Raw genomic sequence first — 19,513 nt, forward strand, 5'->3', positions numbered from 1 at the left:
ACAGGGAGATTTCACTTTAAATACAGAATCTGCAGGACTTGATTCATTACCAAAAAATAAGTAGGGTTTCTTTTATAAATTTTTTTCCTGCGGGACTCGGTATTCGAGATACAGGGTGTTAAAGTTTACAAAAAGATATATATTTTCTGGCTATATCTTCATAATGCGCTGACGGAATTGAATGAAACTTACTACAGCGTTTCCACTTAATTAAACATTTTATTGAATGTAATATTACCCTTGTGGCTTTAACCAGTGGCGTGCTATTGGAGGTGCCGCCTCATTTTCCCAAGAAAAAATTACGGTATTGGCGGTTTTTTTCTAGAAATAATGTTACATTAAGGTACTGTTATGTTAAAAGAATGAAAAATGATTCTTGGTGTTTTTTAATAGTAGCATCTGTTTAGGAGATGTTTGGGTTTGTTTTTACGTTTTATTGAATTCTAATAAATTAATCCGTATATTTGATGAAAACCTCCTGGTTTTAACCAGTGACATGCTACTAAAGCGTCCGCCAACTTCTCCCAAGAGATGAATACACCACTGGCGGTTTTTCATAGAAGCAATTTTATTCCTGGAAAAAATATCAAACTAGATAATAAAATAACATTAGCAAATAGGTCGAGTAAGTAAGTAAGTAACGAGTCCTACAACAATTGTTCAAAACGAAGTCCTTCCACATTAATACATTTTTGACATCTTCTTATCAGGCTATTTTTAGAAGAACTTATCATGACATGATTTTTCCTGAGGAGATTATAATTTTCCTCTATTTTTTGCCACAATTCGTCTCGTGTTCGTAAGTCCAAAATGGACTGCAGCTTCAGGAATAAATAAACAATGGTACTTATAATATTAAAACGAGATCATCATAAAACCTACTAACTGGTAATGAAGACAAAAGAATCAATTTTTGCAGATGAATTATGGTCGTCAAATAAGTAAATTATCTTTGTTTATAACACTTGACGTTTCGAGAGACATATCGCTCTCTTCTTCAGAAGTTACTCTGAAACTGGAGATCTACTAGTCTTGTCACTATTTATATTTGATGTTGCTTTCACGGATGACTCTCTTCCATATACCTGGCAGATCCACGCCACTTTCCCTGTTGAAGTTGTTCGGATTTCTGTAAATTTCTAAAGGTTCTCTTATAGTCGGGGCCAAAATCTTCTCTCTCTCACCACCATGTTGGCTTCACTCAGATCCACTGTGTATCCTGTGTCCGCCCTATGCTCTGCTACTGCCGACATTTCCCAGTTGTTATTTTTGAGGAGACTTTTGTGCTCCTTTAACCTCGTGTTGATGTGCCTTCCTGTTTGTCCTATGTAGACCTTTCCGCAAGAGCAAGGAATACTGTACACACTGCCGCCATTTTCCTTACAGTTCTGAATACTGTGTTAATATTCCTCTTCTTCAAAAGACGCCCGATTTTATCTGTACAACCTTTCACGTAAGGTAGATACGTCGTCGCTAAGTACTCCTGTTTCTCAATGGGTGTATGTCTCCTCCTGTTAGCTCGTTCTATATTTCTCTCCGTGCAGCCATTCACTATCAAGGCCGTGCGTAGGTGTTCTAGTTCTTCGGCCAAGTGTCTTGGCTCGCTGATGATCCGCGCTCGATGAATCAAGGTATTTATGATCCCCTGTTTTTGGGCTGGGTGGTGGTGGGACTCTGCATTCAGATACCTGTCTGTGTGAGTAGGCTTCCTATATACTCAATGTCCTAAAGTGCCATCTGGTTTTCTTTCAACCAAAACATCCAAGAAGGGAAGAGCGGCGTTTTTTTCTATTTCCATGGTAAACTGGATATCTGGATGTATCCCATTGATGTGATCCAGGAAATTCGCTACAGTGTTGCGTCCGTGGCGCCAGATGATGAAGGTGTCTTCAACATATCAGTACCAGCATTTAGGCTTCAACGTTGTAGATTCCAGGGCTTTCTTCTCAAAGGCTTCCATATACATATTGGCCAGGACTGGAGATAACGGTGAACCCATTGCTGCTCCCTCTGTCTGTTCGTAGAATTAGTACCGGAATGCAAAGAAGGTCGATTTTATGCACACTTTTGAGAATTCCATTAGACTCGCATCTTTTTCCTCTGCGATTAGTCTTCAATGCAGTTCCTCCAAAGCTTCGTCGACAGGTACTTTCGTAAATAGGGATGCAACATCGAAGCTGATTAGGATATCTCCTGGTTGGAGTTCAATTCCTCGAATTTTGTCGATAAAGCCTCCGGCGTTTTTGACGTTATGCTCTATCCTCCCTACTAAGTCCCTTATCTCATGTGCGACGTATCGGGCCAGGGGGTGTGTTGCTGATCCAACTGCACTCTCTATTGGTCGAAGAGGGATATTCGGTTTGTGAATCTTTCGCAAGCAATACAGTTGAGGTGTTATTGAATCGGTTTGGATCAAACTCCTGTGAAGTAAATTATCTCCTAAACGGCTGCTACTATTAAAAAACATCAAGAAATATTTTTCATTTATTTAACGTTAATATTATTTCTACAAAAAAACACCAGTGGCATATTTTTTTCTTGGGAAACCATACCATACAATAAAAGATCTAATTAAGTGAAAACGCTGTAGTAATTTTCATTTAAATTGTTCAGCGTATTATGAACATATGACAGGAAAATATATATATTTTTTTTTTGGAAACTTGAACACCCTGTACCTCGAATACCACGTCCCCCAGAAAAAAAGTTTATAGAGCAAACTCTACTTATTTTTTAGCAACTAATCTATTACTGCAGTTTCTGTGTTTAAAGTGAAATCTCCCTGTATATTTGTTGATGTTTTGAGTCTATGTACGATTTCTTTTCAAATGGTGTATCATACATAATATTTACAAAAAAAAAATATTTTCAAGATATAAACAGCAAAAATTATTTGATTTTTGATACAATTCAGCGTACCATGCATTTTTTTTCATTTTTTCATCGGCACATCAAACATATCCATGGCACACATAACTGTATCAAGAAATAATTGAATTATGCGAAAATTATTTTTGGCGTTTATTCCTTTGAAAGAAATTTTTTGTGTAAATATTATGTCTAATACATCAGTTGAAAGGGAATACGCATTCAAAAATATAAGTTTGTTATAACGGGTAAAAATCCTCTTTACAAAAATAAAATATGTTCACAAAAAAAAAGTGATAGAGAATCATAAGAAATTACTAAAATTGAAAAACGGCCTGTATCTCTTAAACAAATCAAGATATCGAGATGCGACTTTCATCAATCAACTTTTCTTGAAGATCAAGCACTTGATGCAAGCTGTGAACCACAGTTCCTTGGATGAAAATAATAAAAAAAATTATGCCATTTTTGGTAAAATTGTTTTTTTAAAAGTTTATTTCTTTCATTTTTATGCTCATGTCAAATTTATATTTATAGTTTGGTTTACACCACAATTTCTTTACATATTGACCCAATCGCTTGGGTAAATATCCCAAATTCTCAGCCTACAATCTGTTTTACAAAAATATCCTTGGATAGTACCAATTCAGATGTTTCTGCAGGTCGGTAAATTGTTATTAACAAATTAAATAATGTTGTTTGCACCAAACTATCCTCAAGATAAGACTTACGAGAACCTATTAATAAAAACGAACGTGGTTTGGGCCCATAATATGGAATAGGTGAGCTGGGAACTTCGAGCGAACGATGGACAGTGCAAGATCTGGAAAGTCCGTTTTTACATATATACAAATGCCCATAATTCGCAAGAAGGATCTGATAGGATTTTGAGCTTTGCGAATTTTGAATGTCCAGATGATACAGAAGCTTTCTGCGTTAGCCGTTTTGGCGGACATTTTCATCGAACTTTTTCTCCCTTCCTGATCACCGTGGTAGGTGATCTGTGCATGCGCATCAACGAATTGCGATTTTGTGAAATAATGTGTCGAGACAATTATTTGGAGGATAATATGAATTCTACTTTAAAAAAATATCAGTTGGTTTCAAAAAGTAACTTAAAAATTAAATAAATTCATAATAAGGAAATCTCTAAACAATTGAAAAATTGAATTCGCCAAGTTATCGCAAAGTTTTGAAGTTGTACTATTTAAAAATCAAACCTTTTAAATTTTCTCATCCACATGTTTTCAGTGTTGATTTTGTGACCTCAACAGAGTTTTGAAAATGTTATATATGACTAATAATAGTTTTAAAACATTAATTTGCTGTAATCGTAATAGCAACTTCACTTTCAAGTGAAGGAATAGTTGTATAATTTTGAGTGAAGCTTTCATAAATGTTTACAAGCCACGTAACCGCCTGGCTTAAATAACTAACATTGCAGGGCCGGTACTTGTAAGGAAAAATCCCTAAATCTTAGCGTCACTAATGTTAATGATTCGTTTACAATGAACAATGACAAACCGTTACGTCAATGCTCGAGATAATGCTATCGTTGATTGGTTGAATAAAATCTCGTGAAAAATTACACCAATCACCAGCCAGTGAAACAGAATATTGTATTTTAATGTAAATCATAATCTTATTGCTTTAATTTTACCAAAATTTAATTACCAACTGAAGGAAATTAAATTACTGTTCGAAACCAAATTATTTGTCACGTGGCTTGTAATCATTCTTAAAGGCTGTGTACTACTTATTCAATCTGATAAATTTAAAGAAATTTTGACTACATCAAAACCGACGAAGTATTTTATCGTCTCGTGAAGCATTTATAGTCGTATTCTCTACACGAGTCCTAATTACTGGAATTAGTTAGTTACTGGACTTTAGTATTTGTCACACTGTCCGTGTTAGGATCTTGTGTACGAAAAATCGTCTAGGAATTTTACGCAAGGTCGCCTCGTTCGAACCCAGCGGGAGTCATATACGCCGCGGCGCCTCTCGAGAACCCAGCAATCAATAATCTGATAACGGCGACGTCGGGCGTCGAATTTCCACTCAGGGCGTCGACACACCGCCGCCGGTACAACATCTGCCCACCAGCAACGCGGTTTACAAACAGTCCATGCCAGTTTAGTGTTTTTTGATGTACCCAACCATGAGCGTCAAGGTAAGTGACTTATTTCCGTCTGCTTAACAAATTTCCACGACGAACTAGGGATCTAGTAGGCAGGGGGCAGGGGTAAACTTTTGAAGGCGCGACCGCCACCGCTCCCGGCCGTCTGGATAATTGTCGACTAGTTTGATTAAACAGCGGGCTCGCAGTGCGTTTGTTTGTTTCGCCGCGGATGGGTTGATTGTTTTGTAGAACCGGACGTTGACGTCAATAATAAATATTGTTATTGGAATACCGCTGGTGGCACTTAAAGAATAGGGTCGACGCGTTTTGTTGCGCAGTGTGGCGGGGCAATTGTTTTGAATTTCCTGGAGTGTCCGTGGACGCGTTTTTTCGAGTCTTGCTTCCGGGGCATGTTCCCGTGTAAAATCGGCCGGTTGCTATTTGGTTTTTGCCGTTTGCGTTTCTAATTAGCGGACTATTAGCCGATTCATCGTCTCACCGTACGTATCTAGATATAGTTAACACATATTCTGACGAAAACATTTTTTTACGATTCAAATATTTTCCAGCAAAATAATAATAATAATAATAATTTCTGTTTTACAAAGTCAAAAATATATCGTCTTTCGTAATTTTATGTTAGATTCCAGTGACAGCATGAAGAAAAATACAAAATTTATTCTTTAGAGAGCTTTTAAAACTTATATACAGTGTGTGGCCTATTATAATCCAGGACACCGCTCTATAATTTGCAATCCACTGTTTTTTTTTATATAAATAGTGGCCTTCTGGATGTACCTACTTGCTGAACCAATTACGATGATCCAGTTTACCAGTCCATAGTCCGCTGCGTTTTTTTTTAGATATGATTGTTTGGAATATTACATTAGGGACTTTTTATTAAAAATTTGACAACGTAGCTTTAATCAGCATCACTTAAACCTACTTCTACCTAGTTATAAAGCAGAGTAATTATTTAATACGGACCTAGTGTGCATAAAACTCATTTATTTTCATAATTTTAGGCAGCATCTAATATTTTTATAATTTAGGTCTATAATCAGATTCTATTTATTTATTTATTGATACACTGCGTTCTACAGGTGTAAAACTCCAACTTCAGTACAGGAGGGTAAAGACGGAAAAAAATTACAGAAGAAACATTAAGAGATAAAAAAGCAGCAATGGACAAAAGTACAATAAAACAAAAACGTGGTTAAAAACTATTTTAATATTAATATAAAAAGAAAGCATCAGTAGTATACAAATATATCAGTTAAAATACAGTGATTTTATTTTGGTAGCGCTGGAATTAAAAATATCTAATTGATTGCCAAATAAATTACAATAATTACACATTGTGTAAATAGGTGAATATTTAAATACAGGGCGAGTCAGTTTTTTGTGGAACAGTTGGTAGAGACTCATTTTTTTATAAGAAAAGTTTCTATAAACGTAGGTCTTAGAACGCTTCGTTTGTGAGATATAGGGTGTTGAAAACAAACTTTTTTTAAGAATTTTTCTTAATATCTCTAAAATACCTACATATATTGAACTGAAATTTGGTATTAATAACGCATTAGTTATGGTGAATAAAACAAAGATATCTGTTATCCATTTCACCCACCAGTGACGTGCCTGAGGTGGGTTACTGCCCCCTTTAAAAAAATAATTCGTACGCCCGTGAATTTTTCTGGAAAATAACATTATTTCTAAATTTTTTAATAAATTGTGAACCAAACAGATCTCTTTCAATTTTTTTATAAAATTAACAGTTTTTGGTTAAATTCATTTGGCATGAAACTGTTTCAACGATATTGGTACCTAATACATTTGTGAATTAATAAGAAAAATATGATGTGCACTGAAAATTAACAAAAACGATTGAATGAATAATAACAGTTGGTAGAGAATCATTTTTTAATAAGAAAAGTTCCTATAAACATAGGTCTTATAACGCTTCATTTGTGAGATATAGGGTGTAGAAAACAAACAGTTTTAAGAATTTATCTTATTATCTCTAAAAGACCAACAGATATTAAACTGAAATTTGGCATGAAAAAACAAACACAGAACTTAAAAAAAGAACTAATTGACACACACGTTACACAATGTTTGCGTTCTTATGTCAACGTTATGACATTTTTGTTGATTTTCAGGGTACATCATATTTTTCCTATTACAAATATATTACCAATATCGTTGGAATAGTTTCATGCCAAATGAATTTAACCAAAAACCGTTCATTTTATAAAAAATTGAAAGAGATCTGTTTTGTTCAGAATTGATTAAAAAATTTAGAAATTATGTTATTTTCCAGAAAAATTCACGGGCGTACGAATTATTTTTTTTTTAGGGGTCAGTAATCCACCTCAGGCACGTCACTGGTGGGTGAAATGGATAACAGATATCCTTGTTTTATTCACCATAACTAATGTGTTATTAATACCAAATTTCAGTTCAATATATGTTGGTCCTTTAGAGATATTAAGAAAAATTCTTAAAAAAATTTTGTTTTCAACACCCTATATCTCACAAACGAAGCGTTCTAAGACCTACGTTTATAGGAACTTTTCTTATAAAAAAATGATTCTCTATCAACTGTTAAAATCCTATTACAAAAAACTGACTCACCCTGAATATTTGTAGGTGGCGTAGAAATATAAAAATTGTTTCCCTCTCTTGATTGACACTCGAAACGTAAAAATTACTGTGCTGCTTCTGTATTCTGAACAAAATTATAGTAAGGAAACCAAGCGGGTGCAGTATGTTCAAACTTAAATTTAACAAAAGAAAAATACAAAGTTTTTAGCGTGTTTATTTTTACAAAATCTTTACTTTTTCTGACTATGAACCCATACGACATACTTGTAAGTGTAAAATATTATGTTACACTTCTCAGCATTCATAGGAAGTCGGTTCAATTGTCACCAGTTAGCAATTTGAATCAAATTATTTTGAAGACGTATACAATCGTCGTTGTTCTTAATGGTTGAGAATATTTTCAGGTCAGTATAGAGAAGATACTAATTAATATCTAAGCAATTAGTTATGTTATGTATTAGTTAATTCGAGAGACCAAATTTATTAAGCTTTGACAGTGATATTTCACGATCAAGTCTGTTGAAAGCCTTCGAAAAGTCTGTGTAAATAACATCTGTTCGCAATTGTTCATCAATGGATTCAGCTACAAACTGTGTGACTTATTAGGTTAGAAGTTGTGATCTACTTTTCATCTGAACTGATGAACTAAAATTTTAGTAATAACACTATAGTAACTACCTATTATTGGCCGATGTTAATAATCATCAATGTCAATAGCTACTAAACAAGCATCTTCACACCATTTCCAATGCCTTCTAGATTTTTAAATTGAAATAAAAACTTAAAAAGTTGAAAGTGTATAAAGAAATTATTCTGCGCTATAAGTTGATTGGAGTGACGCTGGTAAAAGCTACGTAGTCTGTATTTCCATAAAAAATCAATAAAGAGACTTTTCCAAAAATGGCGCTTTTAAAAATAATCGCAGCAGGCCATGGATTATCAATTCGATAATCGTAAATGGTTTATCGAGTATATCTAGTAGGCGATTATATTGTATGTACCCCCCTAATCTTTTTTAGCTTTATATCTATAAAAAAATCGTAAGGACCAAAGTTTTAGAGAATTTTCATGCGATATCAAAGAAAGTTAAAAAAACAATTGACTGTTGCGTTTCAAATGTATAAAGCAAACTTTTTTTTTAATGGAATATGCTGTATATTTGTTGCTTATTGCTAGTGAAATTAAATCCTTCTTCTGGTTACCTATAGTGATAGTCGTATATACGTGTCATATATTCGCACTGACAATTTGCTCAATATTTTGTTTTATTAACCGACCCTCCACAATGGAAAAAGATCAAGATTGCCATAAAACCAGTGCATATTCATTTCTCGAAAAGAACTTGAAGATATCTATATTAGTTTTTGAAATTGTTTGAAAAATGTATTTCCATTTCGATTTTTTTTAGGACTGTATGGAAACGTAAACGAAAATATAAATACTTTCTCAATGAAATTTTTGCTTTATGGCATCATATACTTATTATGACGTTTCGTCTTTCTACAACCATCGTCATGTTTTTTTTTTCAATTTTCTTCCCAGTGCTGTTATGTACAATATGTTACTGTTTAGGGACGTTTCCTTTTGGAAAACTAATCATCAGTGTTATTTTCTTCAGAGATGTTGGTACTGCCTTTTTACAATTGTATATTCAACAGCTTTCATAAATTAACTTCTTTTAAGAAAATTCTGTATCACGCTTTGGCATATCTGCGGCTGAATTTCTTTGATAACTCCCCGAATCTCTGCCTTTAATTAAGGAATGGTATTTATTTGAGCAGAATAAACTTTGGACTTTAGGAATCTCCACAGAAAAAAGTCGCATGGCGTAAGATCGCATGACCTTGGTGGCCAACTCACTTCACTGTTCACTGACAAGATGTGTCGTCCATTAAATTTCTGCCGCAACACGTGGTTTCACATGTCTTATCCAAATGAGGCCACAAAAAGTTCAATAGCGTCACTCGATATCATCCTCCATTGACAGTCGCTGCCTCATTTTCAAAAAAGAACGGACCAATCACCCCACCAGCGTAAAATCCACACCACACTTGTCATACTATGTGTACATATACAGTGGCCGTTCTTGAATGACTCGAGCATTGATCGTCTCTACCCCAAATTCGATTTGCTTGTTTACATACCCACGAAGGTGCACTTGTTGATTATCCAACATCCAATCAACGAATGTCCGGCGCATTAAAGCGTCTTCTGGTTTCAATTCCTGGGTTAGCCGAATCTTGAATGGATGCAGATGCAGATCTTTTGTTAAAATCTGCTGCATGCTGCATTGTTTTCTGAAATGTTTAATTGCAATGACCAACGGCGCACTAAGGTTACGGGAATTTTCGGCTGAACGGCCTATTTCTTTATTGTTTGCAACCGGACCTGTTTGTTAAAATTTGGTAACTAACCTTTTTATAGTTGTTTCATTCGAGGCGTTCCTTCTATGAAAAATTCCACGTAATTTGCGGACAGTCTCAGCTACACACTCTGCATAAATTATAAATAAATTTTCACAATCTTCACTCGTGACGTAAAAATATTAATTGGTTTAGTTTAAACAAAAACTAAACTGATGATGGTTGCTGAAAAGCAAAACGTTACAATAAAGATTTAATTCCACATTCAAATAGAGGTGTAAAAAGGTGTTTTTCTATTTTCATAGAACTTTTCAAATAAAACAAAGATAATAAAAACGAAATTTGAAAATATCTCATTTTTCAAATAATATCCACAATAACAAAAAAAGTTATGTTCAAAGGGAGAGGGTCAATTAGGCCGGTTTCCGGCCCCCTTCAAAGAATTTTGTTTTTACTATTTATATCCAACTAATAGTCCAATAATTAAATAAGCCTTTAAATCGAAATTTTGGTCAACTTGCCTGAATTTTTTATATGAGTTAGTTTAAGGTATGTTATGTTAATAATAAGTGACAGTAATTGACACCCCGGCCAAGGGTGAAAAAACATAAAACAAAGGGATTTTTCAAGATAACTCAAAACCAGTAAGGGCTAGGAAAAAAAGTTGTAAAGCATACAATTCTACATAAAAATGGCCTCTTGACTTTTTCTTGTATTATTAAAATTAACAGAGTTAGGGAGGGTAGAAGTTAAGGGAAGATTTCAGAAATTTAAAAAATCGTAAGCAGAAATATGAATTAATTTTATAATTTTTTCGATTTACTCTAAAAAATGTAACCTTTCTTTTCAGAGAAATAGATATATTTTTTTAATTTTTAATAAGAAGGTTATAACAATTTCAAATTTGTTGTTCACCCCCCTAAACAGAGATTTTAAAAATTTAATTTTGTCAATTTGTTTACATAAATCATATTTTTAATTCTTTTTGAGTAAATATGATTTTTTATAAATAAAAAATATAGTTTTTCTAAAATAAAAAATAAGGGTAGCAACCCCCAAACACGGAATCACTTGCAAAATATTTGTTTTTTTTAATCATAAGCAATTTCCATTTTGTTTCATTTCAGAATATTGATTAGAACCCTTAGAAATTTAGAAAAAAACTATTTTGGGGGGCGAACTTTGAGGGTGTATTTCATCCCGAAAAATACGTGTATCTACATTTTTTAGAGTAGATTGAAAAAAAAAATTATAAAATTCATTCGTTTTTCTGCTCGTTATGATTTTTTTAAATTTCTGAAATCTTCCCTTAACTTCTAGCCTCCCTAACTCTGTTAATTTTAATAATACAAGAAAAAATCAAGAGGCCATTTTTATGTAGAATTGTATGCTTTACAACTTTTATAAGAAACTTTTTTTCTAGCCCTTGCCCCTTTTGAGTTATCTTGAAAAACTCCTTTGTTTTATCTTTTTTCACCCTTGGCCGGGGGTTGAACAAAAAATTACTGTCACTTATTGTTATAATATACCTCAAACTAACTCATATCAAAAATTCAGGCAAGTTGACCAACATTTCGATTTAAAGAAAACCAAGAAAAAAACAAGAAATCGATTATCGTTTTTGAAGTCTCTGAGTTTGAATCTAAGGTCCGATTATATGTACACGAAGAATTTAAGAAAAAAGACGTTTTCAGGTAGAATTAGTAAGGGGCGATTTTGGACCTCCCTGTATTTCACGGAATCTTGTTGGTAACTAAAGACTAACCTATACTTCACAAAAACTCATATTTCCACATACCAACTCATATTACCTCGAAGACATAGACATACCTTGTGGTGCACATTGAATGTTAATGCCGAAGGTAATACGAGTAATCATATGGCGATTTGGTCCTCCACTATATATATCGATTAGCTTAAAGTGAGTCGAAGGTAATGAGGATTGGCCAAGTTTTAGGTCAAGGGATCACTGACGTGGAATCCATGCGAAATCCTACAACCGTTCCCTTTGTACAGGTCATTTTTGTGTAAAATAAGTAGTTTTCGAGAAAAAAAAGATCTGTTCATTTGCTCCTTCAGCTGAAGTTGCCTAAACCTTGCGTAGCTCTATTTAATCTCGAATGATTTTAAAGACCTATTTTTAGTGTCAACAATTTTAGCTTCGGTCAAAAACAGAGGGGTCTGAAATCGTCTCTCACTGACCCTACCAGAAGTCTTTTTTCTCAAAACAACCTTGAAATAACCTTGAACCTTTATTAATACATATAAATGGACCTCGGATTCGTACTCAGCGACTATAAGGGTCTATTCCATAAATTAATTTTCAAATGACTTTCAAATGACCTGACAGACAAACTGATCTCAAACTTGGCTTTTCTCAACTTGACCTTGAAATGACCTTGAGAGGACCTTCAAACAACCCGATACAGACAAACTGACCTCGGATTCGAACCCAGCGAATCCAAAATCCTGTATAACATATGGTCAGACTCGATTGCTTGGCTTTTTCTCAAATTGACCTTGAAATGACCTTGAAACAATCCCGAGCGACCCAAAAAACCTAAACTCCGAGATCCTTTGATTTAAAGCGCTTTTTCTCGATCTGACCTCTAATTGATCTTGATCCTGACTAGGAAGGGGGGGAGGTCCCGTTTGGGGTGGAATCGATTAGTTATTGGATATAAATAATAATAACAAAAAATTCTTTATAATGGACAAAAATGAAATGAATACGTACTAAATGAAGCATTTTTTCTTCCATTTGACCATCTCTGACAATTTGACAGTATCGAATAATTTATATCCAATTGTGAACACCCTCTATGGCAGTAAAAGCTACTTATCATATATTAAATTAAAGTTCTTTCATGGCCTAGTCGGTGGCTATATATATTTTTATACAGTGCGTTAAACAAAAGTCTGCACAGAAAAGTAAATTTTCAACAACCGCCATTTTGTTATACATAACCTTAAATATTATAGGAGATGCAGAAGTGGTGAGTATTAAAAAGTGATATGTCATTGGACAGCGAAAAAATTACACAGACCAACAAAATTTAACTTTTTTTTGGAAGCAGAAACTTGAATATATATTTCCGAGGGATTTACTCTATCACGTCAGGTTTTTGAGATATCCTAACCTAAAAGTGCAAAAAAATACTGTTTTACGTCATATTTGAGGTTATGTAGTAATGCCATCTATTCTTTTTCAAAAAACTAATACATTGAATCTAAAAGCTCCCTCTTTCGAATGCCGTTGAGTTTGCTCAAATATCTCCTTTTCTTTTCGTTGAGATATCACATGCTGAAATTTTTAAGTTTCTCAGTTTCTTAATATGCGAAAATCCCCTTAGACATCAAGCAGTCGATTGCAATTCAGAAACTTCATACCCATACAGTTTGTGGGTTTGGAGTTGGTGGGCTTGGGGTTTGTAAGCTTGGAGTTTGTAGGTTCGGGTTTTGTGGGATTGGGGTTTGTGGGTTTAGAGATTGTAGGTTTGGGGTTTGTGGGTTTGTTGATTTGGAGTTTGTGAGTTTCAGTTCGTATGTATTGAAGGTTTCTGAGTATGAAGTTTCTGAACTGCAATCAACTGTTTGACGTCTAAGGGATGCTTAGTAGATTTTCGCATATTAAGAAACTGATAAACTTAGAAATTTCAACATGTGATATCTCCACGAAAAAAAAGATATTTGAGCAAACTCAACGGCAATCGAAAGAGGGAGCCTTGTGCTTTTAAATTATATGTATTTTTTTAAAGAATAGATAGAATAGAGATACATAACCTCAAATATGACGAAAAATAGTGTTTATTGCACTTTTAGGTTACGATATCTCAAAAACCTGATGTGATAGAGCAATTCAAAATCCTTCGGAAATGCATATTAGTGTGTCTGCTTCTTGACCCTTGTTGACCTGTGTTATTTATGTAGGTCATAGCTAATTATGATTGTCATTTCAAAGTAATGCAAGTTTGCAACTCCAAAAGATTCATAATATGGGCCAGTTCCTTCTTCACTTCTAACTTATTTAGCAGCAAAGATATACAAGTAATTGAAAATGTCTTTAAATTCAATGTCACTCTAACACGAAAACAAATTATGAGGTTATCAAATATCTGATTTGACAGTTGAATTTGCCTAGAAAACCGAGCTCGAGAACGTATCATAAATTTGCTCTAAGTAGTTTTTGAAATGTCTTGAAATCCAATCGAATTTAATTCGTCCCACAGGGTGTTAGGATGTGTTGATGACCACTAAGATAAGACTACTCTCACAAGTTTCCAGAGGTTGTGGAAAATCTACGATTCACTTTTATCTGTTATGGACGATCTATTTTAGCAGTGACAAATAAAAGTTGTAATTTATTAAGGAAATACATACACAAAACGTAACTTTCAATACTCCAGTGGTATCTGATATAATCTGCAATTTTACATACAAATATGGGTGACCATTTTGAGGTATGTTATTTTTAACTGATATTATCGACAATTGTTTTTAAGAATTACTTTGATAGAAAAAGGCATACTTATAACAATTTAAACACAAATTCGAAGGCTAGTGAAATTGCATTATGAAACACCAAAGTAATGTTCCTGCACTAACTGAAAACAATTTTAATAAGTAGAATTTTTAACTTCAATCAGAATTCGCTATGTCTTGGAAAATAATGTTACTTCGACAAATATGTTTCATCGTTTTTTCTACCAACTCCTCGAATTCATCTCATACTATTAAAACACCCTGTATGTCGTTACATACATGCAATGGTACGTTGTTCGTTAACAACGTACTATTGCATGTTCATTTAAGTGTGACTTCAAACAACGGCGCTCGTTAGTCGCAGTATAGTCTTTCCGAAGTCAGTTGAGCATGTATAAAAACGCCTAGCAATAAAATGTAATGAGTTTCATAGGCGTCCCTAAAGGTAAACAATTATAATAATTTGTATATAATCTGTGGAAATTTTCTATTATATGTTCATTTGACCAACAACATATTTTAGTTATTTATGTCCTCAAACAATTTTATTATATTGATGGTAAATTTCGTTTTGTTCCGTTTTAAAAAGTCTCTAAAATGCCATGTTGTAATAATATTAGTAAACAAAATATCCCTCTTATTTCTCCCTTTCGCAATTGTAATATGTATAGAATAGAAGGTGCCTATAATAAATTAAAATTACCTGTATCACACCAAATTCCGCATTGCTGCACTGCACTGCTAGGCCATTTGTTGAGAACTGAAAATGTGGCTAGGTCGCCCAGTGCGGCCGTGTTTATGCTCGCTCGTTCTTCAACTGGGCGACCAGACTTGTATATGGGTATGGCTCAATAAATATGGGAACAAATTTTTCAAATATTTCAATGCCGAGTTGCTGAGCCAGCGACCGAATTTGGTACATAATGCCAATCCCTTTGTTCTTCATTTGATATCGGAAATACTATACCAGTACACACACATTTGGGAACTGCGGTATGCATTGTTGTTAAATCTCATAATTTAAAGGAAAGATGGGGAACTTTATTAAAAATGCAAATTTTCATATCATTGCCATGAAGTACTGCTCTTTGCCGCGTTACCTTTATCAAGTGGGTGTTCGCCCATCCCACATAAACGAAAATTTAATTGTTTTAAATAAGAGAAACTGTGAAACAGTATCTAACAAGAGTAATCTAACAAAAATTCAAAAAATAATAAATAAATAGTGATAAATGAAATACACAAAAACAAATAAATAATCTGTTTACTTACCTGATTTTTATAACATGACTAGGGTTTGCAATCCCGCAGTCTTTTTTTTCCAGCTGGAAATTTGCGGTAAATTCGCCTTTACAGCGGGATCCCGCTGTAATTCCCGCGAGAGATTTAAAAATATATTTATATATGAAAATAATAATGCTATTATTGTGGAATGTTTATATTTAACCAAATGAAATATAAATAATTCTTGGTATTTAAAAATCAACAGATAAGCATTATATAGATTAAAAACTATGTTTATTAACTAAGAATCAATAGAAATCAACACATCAATAATATAATACTTTTGTTATTTTTACATAGATATTATTATGTCTCTATAGTTACTTAACGTACTTGTTGCTGTTAAATTACTAAATTTATAAACATCTAGGTTAGGTTAGTAATTTAATCGTAGTAACAATTTCTAAAAAAATATTTGCTAGATACATCGATAATATACTTCGGAATATGACAGTTTAGAAAAATTGCAAAGAGATATTAGGCATACTTCATTTGGCTGTCATTCATTTACTAATTAAGGTAAGAACTTGATTTTTTCGGTAACGGCAAACGAAAAAGAAATATTTTTTGTATGTATTTGAAGAATGTTAGAAAACATTGCAATTTCAATAAAAACAGCGTCGAAAATGTTGTTTTGTCTTAATAAATTTAAGATTTTGCTAGGTAAAAATGCCGCATGTGCAAGTATGTGCTACATTTTCAACAGAAATTAATAGAAGAACCAGAACATGTACATCCTATATACATGATATTTTGGATGTTCTTACAGGGTATTTTACTAATTTTTAATATATTGTGTTGCAAATAATATTTAATTGTTGTTTAATTTAAAACAACGCATGTAAACACATATGAGTTTAATTTGGTAAAAAACATTGATTTCAACGCTTCTGCTAGAGAAGAAAGCCGTATGTGGTCACAAGCGGCGTTTATACTATGTACCTCTTAATGAAATACATGTACATAAGTCTGCTAAGTGGCACAGTATTAGAAATTTAAAATTACAAATTTTTAAATTTAAAGAAATAAAAACGATATTTTTGATATTTATAGATGGGTATTGTATAATGCGATATAGATTTCGAAATTGTAATTATCTCAATTTGTCACAAAACTGCATTTACGGTCTTTTTCCGAAGTAGGGCAGTATAGTATAATTAAAGTAACATACAAGAAGACAAAACTATTAGTTACATATAAAATTTTACTTTGTAAATACTTTTTTCTCGAAAATAAACAAACGAATCAAGGAATTTGTTTGAATGATGCAAAGATCTGCCGATTTTAATCCTTTNCAGTATGTGCTACATTTTCAACAGAAATTAATAGAAGAACCAGAACATGTACATCCTATATACATGATATTTTGGATGTTCTTACAGGGTATTTTACTAATTTTTAATATATTGTGTTGCAAATAATATTTAATTGTTGTTTAATTTAAAACAACGCATGTAAACACATATGAGTTTAATTTGGTAAAAAACATTGATTTCAACGCTTCTGCTAGAGAAGAAAGCCGTATGTGGTCACAAGCGGCGTTTATACTATGTACCTCTTAATGAAATACATGTACATAAGTCTGCTAAGTGGCACAGTATTAGAAATTTAAAATTACAAATTTTTAAATTTAAAGAAATAAAAACGATATTTTTGATATTTATAGATGGGTATTGTATAATGCGATATAGATTTCGAAATTGTAATTATCTCAATTTGTCACAAAACTGCATTTACGGTCTTTTTCCGAAGTAGGGCAGTATAGTATAATTAAAGTAACATACAAGAAGACAAAACTATTAGTTACATATAAAATTTTACTTTGTAAATACTTTTTTCTCGAAAATAAACAAACGAATCAAGGAATTTGTTTGAATGATGCAAAGATCTGCCGATTTCAATCCTTTCTTTCGCTCGATTGATGGATGCTATCACAGGGGAACGGGATGCGCACGCAAACCAAATGGGGCGCTCGCGTGCGCCATGCGCTATGTCGCTAAACGGACGTGTTCTATTCAAAAATTTCCCGCGCGGGAATTACCGCACAAATGCGGGAATTTCGCAGGTCTCATTGACATGCGGGAAATTGCTGGAATGCTGTAATGCGGAATGCGGGATTGCAAACCCTAAACATGACATACATGAAATATTGTGGCTCATCTTTGATATCAGGATCGTCTTCCACGGTGTTTAAAATTTCTCACTCTCTGAGTTTGTTCCCGTTCAACATTAGCATATTGGAGTTCAAGCCTTTCATAATATTTTAAATGTTGAATAAATCTTACAATTCATTTTCTTATTCGATACTTGTCGGTCGGGATAATCCATCTAATATCGTTTCCTAACATCAACATATTTTTTTCCTGACGAAAAATAGGTTTTAACCGTATGAACTCTTTCTTGATTCATATATATGTTTTCAATAATATCGTACAGAAACTTGAAAATGAAAACACAAAAACACACTAGACCGTCACTAAACATTGAGACATAACTTTATAACATTTTAACTACACAAAGATATTTCACAGACACCTTCTCGTAAACCGATATACTGAAAACCAAAATAGGTAATTGTAAAATAAAGCTGAGACAACTTATAGGCCACCAAAAATATACCAGAGACTACGCTCCTTTATAGATCTTAAATACCTTGTACATAAGGGTCGCACTAGGTTCATACAGCCTGCGCAGCGGAGGCTAGCCTCCGTTGCCCTTCGTACGCGTTCGGATCAGGACAAATAATAATAAATAACGTTAACATAAATTAGACTTTTTCTGTGAATAAATGTTATTAATCTGTTCAGCTGGTGAAATGGTTGAATAACAAACAAAAATTAATAGTGCCTGTTTTAACTTTCCTAAATACGTCCCTGTCTACTTTATGTAGTGACGGAAGTATAGTTCAGCTAAACTAGGTCAATATCAGAGGGCAGTGATACTGAGAATAATAAGGCAATTGTTTTAATTTTAATTGTAAGATAGTAACGTATTTACGTAGTAATATTCCCTAATATTTCATAAATCATGTAAACAATTTTAATTTTCTAAAAACAATGGAATATTTTTTAATGTTCGTCGTCGACGGTTCGTCCACATTGGCATCAAACAAATAGGGTAATTTTGATCTGTTTTTACAAAATTATTTATCATTGTACCTGGGCCTTCTAACACTTGATGTGAAACGGTAATAACTGGCGCCACTAATAAGTGATGATTAGACTTAGTACGGCGTGGAGTTTAACAGGACCGTAGTTGGATTACAAATGAAAATATTAACATGTTTGCAGAAAATATGTCGTATCATAGTACCACAGCTTATATAGCTCCCCAACTGTCTTGGCGGGAACGGTTAGCGTCGATTTCGTCGCGCAGCGTTTATGCCTCGCCTTCCAACGGAAAAGACGGCTTTGGCGTTCGTTCAGGCGAGTAACGACAACGGGTCGTAAGAATTGCAATCATAGGCGTGGGTATAATTTCGTTGATTTATTTTTATTTTATATAATAATGAAAATGCAGATGCCTTATTTGGACAATTGCAAATGCCAAACGATAACTTTGTTGAGCTCATTTGTAACACTGAAAAGATATTTCAAGATAATTTTGAACAATTATCCACAAAAAGTAACATTTGTAGCACATTTCTTGAATTAATTAAAAGACTACCTTTTAGTCATCCGTGTCATTCTTTTCCGAAAGAATTTGTACTTAGGTTATATTTAAGGGTTAGAATTTATTATACGTTATAAACTATAAACCAAAATTTTAGGAATATTCAAAAAATAAACTT

The 19,513-nt window shown here is 33.4% G+C and overlaps 2 protein-coding genes across 4 annotated transcripts in view; one reads left to right on the top strand and one right to left on the bottom strand.

The window, feature by feature from the left end:
• Positions 1–1,324: 1,324 nt before the first annotated feature.
• Positions 1,325–1,999, bottom strand: LOC108912561. Its single transcript, XM_018717811.1, has 2 exons — positions 1,905–1,999; positions 1,325–1,709 (listed from the first exon to the last, which is right to left on the bottom strand). The coding sequence occupies exons 1-2, from the start codon at positions 1,997–1,999 to the stop codon at positions 1,325–1,327; spliced, it is 480 nt and encodes a 159-aa protein (XP_018573327.1).
• A 2,971-nt stretch (positions 2,000–4,970) lies between these two features.
• LOC108912564 (endothelin-converting enzyme homolog) overlaps positions 4,971–19,513 on the top strand; it is a 62,008-nt gene continuing 47,465 nt past the window's right edge. For 2 of the 3 annotated variants that reach the window (XM_018717816.2, XM_018717820.2), the window contains exon 1: positions 5,201–5,490. Coding sequence is in view for 1 of the 3 variants with exons in the window: in XM_018717819.2 (XP_018573335.1) it covers positions 5,018–5,041 (24 nt within the window). In the remaining 2 variants the exon portion in view is untranslated. Of the gene's footprint in view, positions 5,042–5,200; positions 5,491–19,513 lie in introns of those variants that run through there. The other variant, XM_018717819.2, reaches the window with a different exon arrangement.

This window comes from Anoplophora glabripennis, unplaced genomic scaffold (genome assembly GCF_000390285.2).
Source record: "Anoplophora glabripennis isolate ALB-LARVAE unplaced genomic scaffold, Agla_2.0 scaffold524, whole genome shotgun sequence".
Classification (NCBI taxonomy): domain Eukaryota; kingdom Metazoa; phylum Arthropoda; class Insecta; order Coleoptera; family Cerambycidae; genus Anoplophora; species Anoplophora glabripennis.